Genomic DNA, 15,450 nt, shown 5'->3' with positions numbered 1-15,450 from the left:
TCAACTCTTTAATAGTGGAAATAATGCCACGTTCCAGGCAACCCGTAATCCGTGTTTTTCCAACCTTCTACCCGTGAAAGTGCACTGGAACGGCAGTCAAACCCGTGAACTCGTACTAGATCGATGTACTCCCAGTTGCGAGCTCTGACATCACATAGCCTGCGAAACAACAATGGCGGCCCCTATGGATGCAGTGTTTATGAAAGTCGTACACGAATAGTGTAAAATAAAAGGTATAACAGCTTCTCTTGCTTTAAAGGGATAGTTCACCCAAAAATGAAAATTAGCCCATAATTTACTCACCCTCAAGTCATCCTAAATGTATATGACATTCTTCTTTCAGACGAATAAAATCTGAGTTATATTACAAAAGTCCAGGCTAATCCAAGAATTAGAATTTGATTCATAGTTGCTCTGTTTTTGAAGTCCATAAAAAGTGCATCTGTCCGTCATATAACTGCTCCACACGGCTCTGGGGTGTTAATAAAGGCCTTCTGAAGCAAATCGATGCGTTTGTGTAAAAAAAATATTCTTGTTTAAAACTTTATCAAGTAAAGTTCCAGCCGATGGATTTCCGTGGAAAAGTGTTGAATGTTGAAAGTGAAACTCAAGATGTGTTCGTGACGTCATGACCTGATCGTGTTAGTCTTTCCATCGGCAGGGGAACTTTCAACACTTTATCCATAAATTGAACAGGGAAGGCGTCGGCCGAAAGTTTACTTGATAAAGTTTTAAATATGGATATTTGTCTTACACAAACGCGTCGATTTGCTTCAGAAGGCCTTTATTAACACCCCAGAGCCGCGTGGAGCAGTTATATGACGGACAGATGCACTTTTTATGGACTTCAAAAACAGAGCAACTTTTACTGCTATAATAACGCTTGGATTAGCCTGGACTTTTGTAATATAACTCAGATTTTATTCGTCTGAAAGAAGAATGTCATATACACCTAGGATGACTTGAGGGTGAGTAAATTATGGGCTAGTTTTCATTTTTGGGTGAACTATCCCTTTAAGCGCCGTTTTTCTCCTCCATTTCCCTCAGATAAGCAGGAGTAAGCACCTTTGGCGATAGAAATTATTGTAAATGAGCATAAACCCCGTAGGGTTTGTTTACATCTAGCTACCACAACTCCTACCGCTCAGGCAGTTTGGCGTGACTTTGCCTGGAACGCTACAAAGTTTTGAGTCGTGGTTTTAAGTTGTAATTTACGGGCTCAAAAACATGCCTGGAACGCAGCATTAAGTCAGAATGCATGAAATAGCATTATTAGACACACCCTTTAAAAAACATCCAACATATTTTACAATAATTCAATTATATACTGTGTGTGTGTGTGTGCGTGCGTGCGTGCGTGCGTGCGTGCGTGTGTTTGTGACTCGCCCCCTCACATGACACTTTAATATACCATTGGTTTTCTGAACAATAACTAACATGAGTCTTCAGGAGCCTTCCTGTCACAAAAATGTTAAACACTGTCTATAAAAATGAAGATTAGTGTTTCTGACCCTAACAATCCGTCTACAGTCTTTTGCAAAGTCTACAGTCTACAGCATTTTGCAAAGATATTGACACACTAACAAGCATGAACTTTTAGGATATTTAAAATAAATCACGACCAGCTACAGCATAGAAATCAGTTTTGTACAGGAACAAAGGAAATTACAATTTAAAGGAATACAAATCTGTTTATATGTCGTTTTTAATATTATAGTCAACAGTTATTTCATTATTGCACCATTACAGCTCTGTGTAAAAAAAACAGCAGATGTACACACAAACCCCTTGAGAACAAAATGTGTAGCTTTTAGTTCATGTCTCTGAGCTTTGAACAATCAGTACGTTGACAATTGTTTATTTTTAACAGGTAAATAAAATTAAATATTTACACTCTTCCAGGAAATAGGTATAGATGTTCATTTTGCACTGGATATGGCCACTCATTTCGGGTGCATCTAGTTTAGTCCAATCAAATTCTCTTTAGAATGAGAAGCCCCTCCCCCTGACATGATCACCTGACTCGATAAAAGGCTGAAAAAGTTGCTGCCTTAAACATCTAAGTTGATAGCACTTAAAAATGTAAGTAATTTCAACTAAAATTACATTAAACTTACTAAAAAAAATAGTTGAATCTTATGGCTTTTTAAATAAAAATGACAATTTTATATATCTCGACCCACACCGACATCCTGTTTCAATAGAGAACTGATGAGAATGACGTGTATTTGTAGGCCAAAACCTGCAATCGAGTTCGCTTAATGGTGGTGATGTTGAAGTCATGTGATCATGCTGTAGTTTGTTTATAGCTTACATTTAGCTTTTTACTTCTGAAATTATACTTCAAAATTCATAAAAAGTCGTGTTAATTTGTGACGATTATCATGATGAACAAAATGTGTAAGAATCATGAACTTTTGTTTGTCTCAGAGCTTATTTTCTGTAATAATCCAACAGCCAATGGGGTTTTTGTCAAGGGATAACTTCCAGGTTGACCAACAAAAACACGCCATCACTGCAGCCCTCTATAGGAAATATCACCACAGAAAGGAAAACTTATGGTCCAGTCCACATTCTTCACTCATGTACATACAGCAAGTACCTGCGGCTCTGTTTACAGCTGGTATTAAGATGTGTTTGGTCAATCGGATCTCAACGAGGGAGGCAGATTCCCATTTACACCTGATGTTTTAATCTCTTTTGTCCACTTTCAACCACTTCTGTCCTGATTTCTTCGAGGGGAGGGTCTATGGGCGGGTAAATGTATGGGCTTGATCTTGATCTTTTGATGTAATCATCAAAATAAGCTCACGCAATTTACATATGAACACGACTGGAGACGATGGAAAAACACGGAGAGCATCAGCTCTGACAGACGCAAGACCAGCCGAACACTGTGTGTGTGTGTTAGAAATCAGGAATGGAGAGAGAACATTGTGCTTGTGACGTTTTTCATCTTCAAACCAAACTTGGGTCTCCAGCCGATAAAGTTGAAATCCCGTCTGGCTAGCGTGTGTCCCATAATGTTAGCGTTATAGGTCAGTAGACGGAGAGTAGACGGTCTTTTGAAAACAATCTGGTCAAATGTGTTTTCAGGTACTTCTGGAAGTGGTCGAAAGTGGACAAGCTCAAAATGTTTTAGACCACGTTTACACCTGTATTTAGTCGATCCAATCGATCTTAAAGGGATAGTTCACCCAAAAATGAAAATCACCCCATAATTGACTCACCCTCAAGTCATCCTAGGTGTGTATAACATTCTTCTTTCAGACGAACACAATCTGAGTTATATTACACAAGTCCAGGCTAATCCAAGCGTTATTATAGCAGTAATAGTTGCTCTGTTTTTGAAGTCCATAAAAAGTGCATCTGTCCGTCATATAACTGCTCCACGCGGCTCTGGGGTGTTAATAAAGGCCTTCTGAAGCAAATCGATGCGTTTGTGTAAGACAAATATCCATATTTAAAACTTTATCAAGTAAACTTTCGACCGATCGCCTTCCCTGTTCAATTTATGGAAAAAGTGTTGAAAGTTCCCCTGCCGATGGAAAGACTAACGCGATCAGGTCATGACGTCACGAACACATCTTGAGTTTCACTTTCAACATTCAAACCTTTTCCACGGAAGGCGGTCGGCTGGGACTTTACTTGATAAAGTTTTAAATATGAATATTTTTCTTACACAAACGCATCGATTCGCTTCAGAAGGCCTTTATTAACACCCCAGAGCCGTGTGGAGCAGTTATATGACGGACAGATGCACTTTTTATGGACTTCAAAAACAGAGCAACTATGAATCAAATTCTAATGCTTGGATTAGCCTGGACTTTTGTAATATAACTCAGATTGTATTCGTCTGAAAGAAGAATGTCATATACACCTAGGATGACTTGAGGGTGAGTAAATTATGGGCTAATTTTCATTTTTGGGTGAACTATCCCTTTAATACCTAAACAGGGCCTGATATTGTAAATGGCTTAATCAGAAACCACATAATTACACACACTCTGCTACAACATCATTATAAAGAATGTCACACCCACAGAGAAAGAGTCTTCATGCAGAGTCAATGATGAAAGGAAAACCTGTCAGGCAGAAAACACACATCAGACAACTCACCCCAAATCACACATGTGATGGGCAGTGTGGGCAGGTGCTGTGAATACCTCTTTAACCTCTGAACCACCCCCGTCACCATAGAGTCAGTGATCCCGGGACACGACTCTTCCGCCAGGAGCATGGCCCGCCTCAGCTCCTCTAACACCGCCGGCTTAGAAACACCTCGCTTCAGCTGACAGAACAACACACACATTCATCCTGTGACCCACACAGCAACATAGTGTCGGCCCACATCTGGTACACTTGGAGTCCACATGGACCAGATGTGGGCCGGACCTGGGCTGACACTATGTTTGATATGTGTGATTGATACAACATTGATCAATATGCACTGATATTCATTTGCTTTATGATTTAAATCTAACCCTAACTCCCACTACATTTTCTACATATAAGCCAGCCAATGACGAAAACAAAGTTGGAGCGTTCATCAGAATCAAATTCTTACCTCTGCAAACAAAGGGGACATAATGGAGGACATGCTCTTGGACGGAGACCTTTTTACACTGTCTTGAACCTAAATGATGAGAGAGAGATCTGTGTGTACTATGGATGCAGGAGCTTTTCTTTTCACTAACTTGACTTTGTTCATAATTTCTGCTCATAAATCAGCAGGTTTTTTCACTATTTTTAGTGCATGACGTCGGTTTTCTAGTTCACGAAGGTGCTCTAGCAGACCAATCACTGGTCCACTAACATCTGACAACCACAAACACTATGGTCCGTTTCACAGACAGGGCTTAGACTAAGCTAGGATTAGGCCTTAGTTCAATTAGGAAATTTAAGCAGCTTTTATAAATGTGCCCTAGAAAAACAAAACAAATTTCTGGTGTGCATCTCAAGACAAAACAATGGAGTTGCTTTCAGTTAAAACAGCTCAAACATGCATTTTAGTCGAGGACTAGACTAGACTAGTCTGTGAAACCTGGGGTATCTTTTATCATTTCAAAACCCAACAAACATCTTTTGCTTGATAAGTGTACTTGATGTCTTTAAAACAACTCCTGCTTTGGTATTTTGTATCAAATGCAAAGACCCTGGTGCATCTGATTCCTCACCTCTTTGTGGTTGAGTTCTTCATTCATGACTTCGTTAGGTTTCGGTTTGGGCTCTTTGTCTGTGATAGTGTTGAAGATCCAGTCGTCATTCACAGATTCTCCAGATGCTTCACCATCATCTCTGAGAACATGTACACACAATATTTTCTCAGTGAATAAATAATGATAATATTATAACTGAATGTGCCGATGCACGTTTCATGCTTACGAGTCTGAATCTGAGCTGGACTCATCACGGGCCTGTTTTACTTTCCATCTCTTGTACTTGTCTATGAGATCTGCCAGGTATGATGGCTTCTTGGCATATCGAATAAATTTGTGTTTCAAAAGCTCTTTAGCTGTTGGCCTCTGGCAGAGACAACACAAACATTGTCTTTTGATTATACATGACTATAGGGTTGGGCTTCTCTGGCCCTCAAGGGTAACTGTCCTGCAGAGTTTAGCTCCAATCCTAATCAAACACACCTAAACTACTTTAGGATTACTTGACATTTATAGGCAGATGTGTTAGATTAGGTTTGGAGCCCAACTCGGCAGGACAATGGCCCTCATGGGACACAGTTTCCCATCCCTTCTACAGATGCAGAAATCCAGAGACTATATAGCAGGGTTACTCAAATCTGGCCCTGTTGGGCCACTGCTCTGCAGAGTTTATCTCCAACCCTAATCAAAGACACTTGAGCAAACTAATCAAGGTCTTCAGAGTTATGCCTGGGACACCCTAGACGATTTTCAAATCTAAACCGATTTTAAAACTGTGAGAGACCACAGACATAAGGGCACCAATTTTCATCATTATAATTCTCTGAATGCTCACACTAGAAGATTCGTCCGGTCTGCGAGACCACACTCCTGTAACATTTCCACAGTGAGATGAGATCTCACGGAGACTCACGAGATCAAACGTGACTTGAAAGACAATTGGAGGACGATTGATGTGGTCAGCTGGTTCCCCTGGGGTGAATCTTGTTTTACAGGAAGAAAAACAAAGAAAATAATAATATGGGTGATCTTCTTTCTCAATACTCTACTTTCGTGGCATGTTTGTGGCTGCTAAGTTTCAGCAATATAAGCACACCTCATCCGGTAAGTGAAGCTTGCTCGCTCTCATTGGCTATCGCGGGTATCACGTCAGAGGCTGCCCGATCAAGATTTAGGATCATGTGGGATCAGGAACAGTAAAATGATTGTAATGACACCACACAATTTTTTGAACAAAAGGTTGGTTGCGAGAAGCCTTGAATCAGGCCACACCCCACAGATCGTTAGGGGTAGCAAATCAGGGCCAAAATCGGGCTTAAAATCTTCAAGTGTGTGGCCCGCCTTACTAGAACATAACAGGTAGGTGAGATTGATCATGGTTTGAGCTTAACTCTGCAGAGCAGTAGCCCTCCAGTGCCGGATTTGAAGAACCCTGCTATATCAGGAATGCCCAATCTTGCTCCTGGAGGGCCACCTTCCAGCAGAGTTTAGGTCCAAATACACTTGAATCAGCTAGTCCCTGGAAAAATCCAGGCAGGTCTGTTGGAGCAGGTCGGAGCTAAACTCTGCAGAGAAACAGAAACAGGATAGGATACCCCTGTGATCTAGTTTGGCACCACTTACAAAGTTGGGGTCTTTATTGAGACAGACATCTACAAACTCTTTGAGAGCTTTATTGTAGTTTCCTTCCAGTGTGGGTGAATTTTCCTTAGGGATGAGAAATAGCACCTTCATGGGATGAAGATCAGAGTGGGGTGGCTCTCCTTTTGCCAGCTCAATTGCAGTTATGCCCAATGACCAGATATCTGCCTGCAAAACACGCACACACCTGAATGAACTATACATTACATGTGCCTGACTATGCTACATGTCATTCTCATTATCTAAGGGGGCGGATCTGGGACAGAATAAGCTACAAATGAGGCTTATAACTGGAAATCATGAACTCTTAATATCATTAACAATAATACAAATAGTGCTGTACAGTGCAGCATTTCTGGGGCGTGGACCAGATACACAATGGTACACAAATTGTGAACCTTGTTGAGAACAGATGATCTACGAACAGGCAGAGTTTAGCCTCAACCCCAATCAAACACACCTGAACCAACCAATCAAGGTCTTCAGTACTACTAGGAAATAACAGGCAGGTGTGTTGGAGCTGGGTTGAACTGAAGTCTGCAGGAAGGTAATCCCTCCAGGAGCAGGGTTGGCTACCTCTGGTCTAAAGAGGCCTTTGGCCACTCTTGTTGTTGTGACTTTTATTTTGACAGCGCTGAGAATACCAGTGCCTGAGCTCACAGCGCTCCCATTCTCCATCTCCGTAGCTACCCCGAGAAAATGTTTATTTCTCTGCTCTACGTGTGTGCATTTTTAAGACGTTTGAAGGCCAAAAAATTCATAAGAAATAGTTTTCAAAACCAGTGGGCAGTAGATTATTTGTCAATACCCCCCTAAAGCTGAGCTTTGACTGTAGTCTTTTCATTTTCCTCTGTGTCCGTAAAGAAAGAAAACATATAGGCTAAATATCAGTTGACCCTATGTTTTATTAATAATTTCCTTAGACTAGTTAAATTAATTTAAATTAAGAAGCATTGAGCTGGAATTTGCACTAAGCATCTTCTGTGAATGTAAAGCCCGCCTACTTTGATTTGATTGGTCATCTCAAATATAATATTTTGACATTGACGAGCGGTGAGGCAGCTCCGATGAGAAGCACTTGGTGCTGTGCTATATCCTTGCAGCACTAAAGTAAAGTAGTGTTAATACTACATTAGGCATATATTTCACAACATTTATTATATAGACCTCGTGAAAATACAGAGGTCCGGACCTCGGTGACCTCATAGCTGGCTACGGCCATGAGTATATGAAACATTCGGCGTGTGATTGAAGTCCAATGTTGCTAGCTGAGCAGAAATACATAATCATGTTTCGCTTAGCTATAATCTGTGTGTGTAAAAAAATGGCGGGTGCTGGTGTTTCGTGTGCGTTTGGTGTACACTTATATCACTGGTAGTTCCTATAGTGATGGGTTAGACCCTACTCTGATGTAGGAGCTATTTTAGTCCCCCAAAATAAGTTCCTAGAAATAAAATCATTCCCAGTTCCTGTGGTGCGAACACGCCAACTTCCAGATGAAAAGACTATGAAAAGGTTCCTCCGGTGTGAAATCCCCTTAAATGCTAATCCAAGCCTGGCTATGACTAAAACTTTGGGACATGCATTACATGGTGATTGGATCTGACCTTTGAGTCATACTCTGACTGTTTAATGACCTCTGGTGCCATCCAGAACGGAGTGCCCACAAATGTGTTCCTCTTGATCTGCGTGTCTGTGAGCTGCCCAGCCACACCAAAATCAGCTAGCTTCACTTCACCCTGCTCTGACAACAGGACGTTAGCAGCTAGAGGAACACACAAACACACATCCGCCATGTTGATTTGAGCTTTCAGAACAGAAGTTCCATCTTGGACTTATAGACTTGCATGACTGTGCATGATCATTCACAGGTACCTTTAATATCTCTGTGAATTTTCTTCTCTGAGTGTAGGTATTCCAGACCCTTCAGGATCTCTCGGAGGATGGTGGCAATATGAGACTCATCAAGAGCTCCAGGTCCCAGCTGTAGATCAAAGAACCTGTTAGAGAATCTTAATAAACATTTGTAGGACTCTAAACCAACTCTAACCAACCTCTGGACAAACACAACTTTGAGCCCTTGACTAATTTCTAGGGGTAGCCAACCCTGCTGCTCCAGAGTTTACTTCCAATTTCAATCAAAACACCTCAAGCAGTTAATTAAGATATTCAGGATTAATAACTAATAACATGCAGGTGTGTTGGAGCAGGGTTGAATTGAAGACTGCAGGAAGGTAGTCCTCCTGGAGTAGGGTAGGCTACACCTGTCATAGTGCATTATAGAAAAGACACCATCCATATATGTCATCTGAACTAGAATCTGCTAAAATGGAAACTCAAGTCCTAAAACTCAAAATATGTTCTTTAGAGCAGTGCCTTTCAAACCTCCCCTGGAGAGCCCCAACAACACACCCATTTCGGGACTTGCAGTCTCTATAATGAGCTGATGAGTTGAATCAGGTGTGTTAGATGAGTGGGACATCCAAAATGTGCAATGGTAGAGGACAGGTTTGAAAAAAGCACTAATTTAGGCCCCGTCCACACGAAGCCAGAGCTTTCCCTACCCATTCTTTTTTTCCCCTCGTTTCAAGAAACATACACATGAGAGCACTGAAACCAACTCAAAACGATGTAGTATACATGCCAGGCCAGTATGTGGCACTTTAATTCTGCCACAGAAATACACTTAAAACGGAGAAGAAGAGTTGTTAGAAGGGATAGAAGTTGCGTTGTGGAGTTGTGGCTTGAAGGGGTATAGCAATGGTAGGAAGTGAGGCAAAATCTCACACGAAAACTAATGGGTGTCGTTTTCAGATTTATCCATTTTGGGGCCTAGTTTAAAAAAGTTTCATGCTTCCACAACGCCGGATCCGTGTGGACGAAACACTGATACGGTACAAAAGTTTAACATATAAAATACCTTAAAATACGGGGCCTTAGACCAGGGGTCTTTGTCAGCTGAACCTTTATGGTTGAAGGGGCCATTTACACATGGGTCCCTATCCGTACCCCTAAACCTAACCCTACCAATAAATTATCCCTAAAATCAGAGGGAAATGATAGGTGAAAAACACTGATGTTGTGAGCCTAAAATTGATATAAAGAGTAAACTTGTCCCTCAAATCTGATTAATTAATTGGAATTTTAGTTTGAAAGATGTTGATCCAGGAATATGCTGTACTTAGTGAAATCACAGTTTCCCAAACTTGTCCTGGTCTTGATTGCAGAATAACTACACATTTTGGATGTCTACCTCTTCCAACAGACCTGTTTCAACTCATCAGCTCATTAGTAAAGACTGAATGAATTAGATGTGTCCGATAGGTGTGTTAACAGCAAAAATATATACGTTTTTTATATTTCTGGTTTTAAATTACACATTTTAGTTTTTAAATACCAAGGTGACCGTATGAACCCTTGTTAAGTTAAGGAAATTAAAATTCTTACCAAATCCAGAGCTGAGCCCCCTCCTAAATATTCCATGATGATCCATAGTTTTGTGTCCTGGAAGAGACATCATATATTTCCACTTGAACTGACTTATTACTTGAGAGTCTTGTCTTTTTATCTGATAAGCAGCATAGATTTTTTAAAAGCTCTAAGACTATGTACCAATCCTGTAATTTAAAATGTTATGAAATGTCTCTCATCCGTCCAAATGTTCCCATTAGCTGTAAAGGGTATCAGACCACAAAAAGGGAATTCAGGAATAATGGGATCCCTGGCATATGGAAGAGCCTCATGAACTATTTACATTGACTGATTGAATAAAAGGAAAATATCACAGCCCAAAGTTAGAATCACAGCTTATCCTCTCTAGGGTCACGGGAGGCTGGAGCCTATCCCATCATCTTGGGCCGCAGGTAGGGACATCACAGGTCTCACACACCAGACACACTCACATTAATACTCTCACTCATGCTACGGACAATTTTTGTTTCTCCAATTCACCTATCTTGCATGTCTTTGGACTGTGGGGGAAACCAGAGTACCCACGTTGACACAGCGAGAACATGCAAAGCCCACACAGATTCAAACCAGGGACCTTCTAGCTTTGAGGCAACAGTGCTACCCACTGAACCACTGTACTGCTCTCATAGGGAACTTAGTTTTGTGTGGGGGAGGACATTTATAACCATTTTGCAGATACACATTTATGTGTAAATACCATTGAAGAGCAGTTCAAATCACCAACACGCATGAAGTGATCATCTGCTTGGTCACATAACAACATTACATAATACAGCTTAAACAGTCACCACAAGCTGCCTGACACACATTAAACCGCTCCACGCTAGCAGTGCATGGGACTCACCTTCAGATAAGAGCCATAGTATTTGGTAATGAAGGGACTGTCACACTGGCTGAGGACTGTAATCTCCTGTTGGATGTCCTCCACTTCATCTTCAGCCTCCTCCAGGTCGATGATCTTTATAGCAACCAACTGTTGTGTGTGATTGTTAATGCCTTTGAAGACCTCTCCAAACGACCCCTTCCCGATCCGCTCAAGCTTGGTGAACAGCTTCTCCGGGTCAATATTCTACAAAAGAAAAGAAAAAAAGTGGGTAGTTTTGTAGTTGAAAACTATTTATGGAATCACAAATGCTGCACTTTTCCACACACAGGAAAAAAGTAAACCCCATATTGTGTAATATGCTTCTTGTCTTTTTACAATAGAGAAAGTCCAACATACAAAAAGCTAAAACAAAAACAAGTGTCTACACATATCGATACAACATACACTGTATTGCCAAAAGTTTTGGTACACCTGCCTTTACATGCACATGAACTTCAATGACATCCCATTCTTAATCCATAGGGTTTAATATGGAGTCGGCCCACCCTTTGCAGCTCTAACAGCTTCAGCTCTTCTCGGAAGGCTTTCCTCAAGGTTTAGGAGTGTGTTTATGGGGATTCTTCTAGAAGTGCATTTGTGAGGTCAGGCACTGATGTTGGACGAGAAGGCCTGGCTCTCAGTCTCTGCTCTAATCCATCCCAAAGCTGTTCTATCGGGTTGAGGTCAGGACTCTGTGCAGGCCAGTCAAGTTCCTCCACACCAAACTCACTCATCATGTCTTTATGGAGACGCTTTGTGCTCTGGTCAGTCATGTTGGGACAGGAAGGGGCCGTCCCCAAACCGTTCCTTCAAAGTTTGGAGCATGAAATTGTCCAAAATGTCTTGGTGAAGCATTAAGAGTTCCTTTCACTGGAACTAAGGGGCCAAGCCAAGTCACTCCAGAGAACACGTATCCACTGCTCTAGAGTCCAGTGGCGGCGCACTTTACCCCACTGCATCCCACACTTTGCATTGCACTTGGTGATGTAAGGCTTGGATGAGCTGCTCGGCCATGGAAACCCATTCCATGAAGCTCTACACACTGATCTTGAGCTCATCTGAAGGACACACGAAGTTTGGAGGTCTGAAGTTCTTGACTCTGCAGAAAGTTGCCGACTTCTGCACACTGTGCGCCTCCGATTTGGAGCGGTGTCCCAATACCTTTGGCAATTTAGCATATCTTTAAACATACAGTTGGCAAAGATAAGGAAACAGCAATGCTAGTTAACTCAACCTGCTTGACTTGAAAAGGTCAAAAGTTCTCATCTTCATCACACAGTTCTCATGTCCATCTCTGGCAATACAACTGAAGAAAAATCTCTTGGTATGTCTGATTTTTGCCCTTGTTTTACTGACTGCCTGAAGAATTCTGAAAACGTTGTTATTTATATATCTATTAGATATTGAGAAATGCACAGGGCCAATGAAACAAAGGTTCGGCATGAGAGAGGCATTCAAACACGATACAGTTACCAGATGTTCATTTTAACAGTCAGAATTAATCACAATGTCATCCAAGTAAGTCTCGTGAATCACATGAAGTGCTGGAACATGGCAGGTGCATTCTGCATTCCCAAAGGCATTACTACACACTGGAAAAAAAGTTGAATGGAGTTTCAAACATTTTTGTGGCTCAAGTTGTCAAACGCTTCACAAATTTGGCAGCATCTAGCCTGATAAAGTATAAGGGGCAAAGGGATACCTCTCTAATGGAGGCAGTGGTTGTTAAATTAATGTTTTGACAAAAAGGAATCTTAGCACAGGCCAGTGACAAGCACATTATGACTCCATAAATGTTAATGCAGCTTGTGCTGAATCAGGACACATACATAGCTAATCTAATCTCACACACATCATTTACAATGACCACAGTCACTGCCTTTCCAATAACAGTGGCACTTTGACCATCAGATGTTATGTGACTCTGGGAAGAAAAAGGCACACATTTGGGTGGGACTGACATTATAGAGGAACAAACCTTTACAGCAGTAACACTCAAATTAATTTACTTCTACAACATTTCTGCAGGTTCAGTGTTCTGTAATCAATGCCTATGCAATGCCCAAACAATGTTTTACAACAACTTTCCCAAATATTAACCTCACACACTTCAAGAGTCTTCCTACGACTGTTTTTTTTTTAAAAATCCCCCATTCGTCTGACATCAGGACTATGCTGTCAACAACTATCAACAACCAGAAAACTCTCTTTCACACACAAACACACAGTACCTTTAATCCTTTCACTTCCATGACTGTGGCTGCTGCTTCCTGACTGCTGTTCACACTTGTGTTAGTCAGTCCATCAGGACTCTTTATCATATGGGTGTAGCGGGGCGGTAACACAGCCGCCCTCTGCTGCCATAACAGGGTCAAAGAGCAGGTTTCTTCCTATAGTGTTTAGGAATAAAGTCTAAATACAATTAGTTCCACAAAACTAAACAATAAATAGAAGCTATAAGCCTGCAAAACCTGCAAAAAGTGATTTCCATCAGAATAAATCTAACTAATTTTCACCCAAAAGTCATCATTTACTCAATATTGTGTTGTTCAAAACCTGTATTACTTTCTATATTCAGCTTCAAACTCTAAATAGGACAAATATATACCCCATACATTTGTTATTCACTGACAATCGTTTGTCCTTTGTAAAGCTTGGTGAATTGTGGTGTATAAGGACATCATTAATAAAAATGGGGAAATTTGGGCCTCAATGCCAAGGTTGCATTACAATTCCACTCTTTAGGGCTTGTCACACTTGAAATAGTCAAAACTGGGTCATTGTAAACTCAGGCTTAACAGAATCCTGGGTTATCCAGTTTCACGATTCACATGGCTAAATTGATCCCGGGGTTAACAATTAATCCTGGGTATTCATCAACTGACGCTTCAAACTAGGGCTTTTCACACTGCACTTAACCCCAGGTTATTGTCGTTCTAAACCTTGCTTTTAATCCCGGGTAAAGGAACGTTTCACACTTATAATTTAGAAGTTTTTACTTCAAGTGTGAAAAGCTTGTAACGGATCCACTGGAGGCAAGTTGAGAACCCAAGTGCAGTTTATTTACAAGGTGACACACAGAATCCAATGGTGACTTTGACTTGATGTGACATGACTTGAACTGAAACAGACTTGACTAAAAAACATGACAGACACTCACCAACAGCAGTTACACATAGTAATACTCGACAAAGACACATGGCAAACATGAGGGCTTAAATACACACACTAATGACAAGACAAGTGACACCTGTGAACAGTGGTTAAACAATGAACCAATGACAGGACAAGACACAAGATCACGTGAGGGCATGGGAGTCACATGACAATGAAACACATGACAAAACCAGGAAGCTGACAGAAGAAGACAAACTTAGAAACATGACAGTAAACATGAACTAAAAACATGAAACATGAACTAACACCAAAACACCCTGTGACAGATCCCCCCCTCTATGGGCGGCCCCTGACGCCCAAACAATACCACAACACCAATGGCCTAACAACAGAGAGTCTCAACAAAAAGTCTTGGGGGGCGGTCTTGGGGGAGGGATGGTGGGCCAGGCCCGTGCAGGGGTGGGAGGACCTGGACCCTCAGGCGTGGGAGGACCTGGACCCTCAGGCGTGGGAGGACCTGGACCCTCAGGCGTGGGAGGACCTGGACCCTCAGGCGTGGGAGGACCTGGACCCTCAGGCGTGGGAGGACCTGGACCCTCAGGCGTGGGAGGACCTGGACCCTCAGGAGCCGTGGATGGCCATGGCGGCAACGGCAGTTCGATAGGCCATGGCGGTAACGGCAGTTCGACAGGCCATGGCGGTAATGGCGGTTCAGGGGGCCACAGAGGCGTGGCCTTCGTGGCCTCCATGTACCCCTTGCCCCCCCCCCAAAAAAATTTTCTTGGGCGGGACAGCGGGCTCGTGGGCTGGAGCGGGCTCGTGGGCTGGAGCGGGCTCGTGGGCTGGGGCCTGGACGTGGCCGTGGGCTGGAGCCTGGACGTGGCCGTGGGCTGGAGCCTGGACGTGGGCTGGAGTGGAGAGTACTGTGGGACAGTGGAGCTCCTCATCCACTGTTCCCACAGTAAAGGCAGAGCCGCCCAACAAAAGGGCCTGGTCCATATATTGGGCCAGGGTAAAATGGATCTTCCCCCCTGGCATCTGTGATCGGATGGGTTCATTAAGCCCAAATCTAAAAATGTCCTTGAGGGCCACATCATTAAAATCTACCTCATGGCAGAGTCCACAAAAGTCCACAACATAGTCCTCAATGGGACGCTGGTCTTGGCGTAGACGTAGCAGAGAAACTGCTGGGTTCAT

At 42.2% G+C, this 15,450-nt stretch overlaps 1 protein-coding gene across 1 annotated transcript; it reads right to left on the bottom strand.

Annotated features, from left to right (window-relative positions):
• Window positions 1-2,472: 2,472 nt before the first annotated feature.
• Window positions 2,473-15,450, bottom strand: stk24a (serine/threonine kinase 24a; the record flags this gene model as incomplete). The annotated part of the gene is made up of 13 exons (XM_079821773.1): window positions 2,473-2,525; window positions 4,120-4,291; window positions 4,568-4,636; window positions 5,178-5,298; window positions 5,386-5,525; window positions 6,783-6,968; window positions 8,408-8,565; window positions 8,676-8,784; window positions 10,248-10,304; window positions 11,116-11,340; window positions 12,998-13,060; window positions 13,368-13,526; window positions 15,361-15,450. The coding sequence occupies 13 exons, from the start codon at window positions 15,448-15,450 to the stop codon at window positions 2,473-2,475; spliced, it is 1,602 nt and encodes a 533-aa protein (XP_079677899.1).

Source organism: Gobio gobio (genome assembly GCF_949357685.1).
Source record: "Gobio gobio genome assembly, chromosome: 7".
Classification (NCBI taxonomy): Eukaryota; Metazoa; Chordata; class Actinopteri; order Cypriniformes; family Gobionidae; genus Gobio; species Gobio gobio.
Note: the sequence above shows the minus strand (reverse complement) of the source record. Positions and strands in the feature narration are given on the sequence as shown.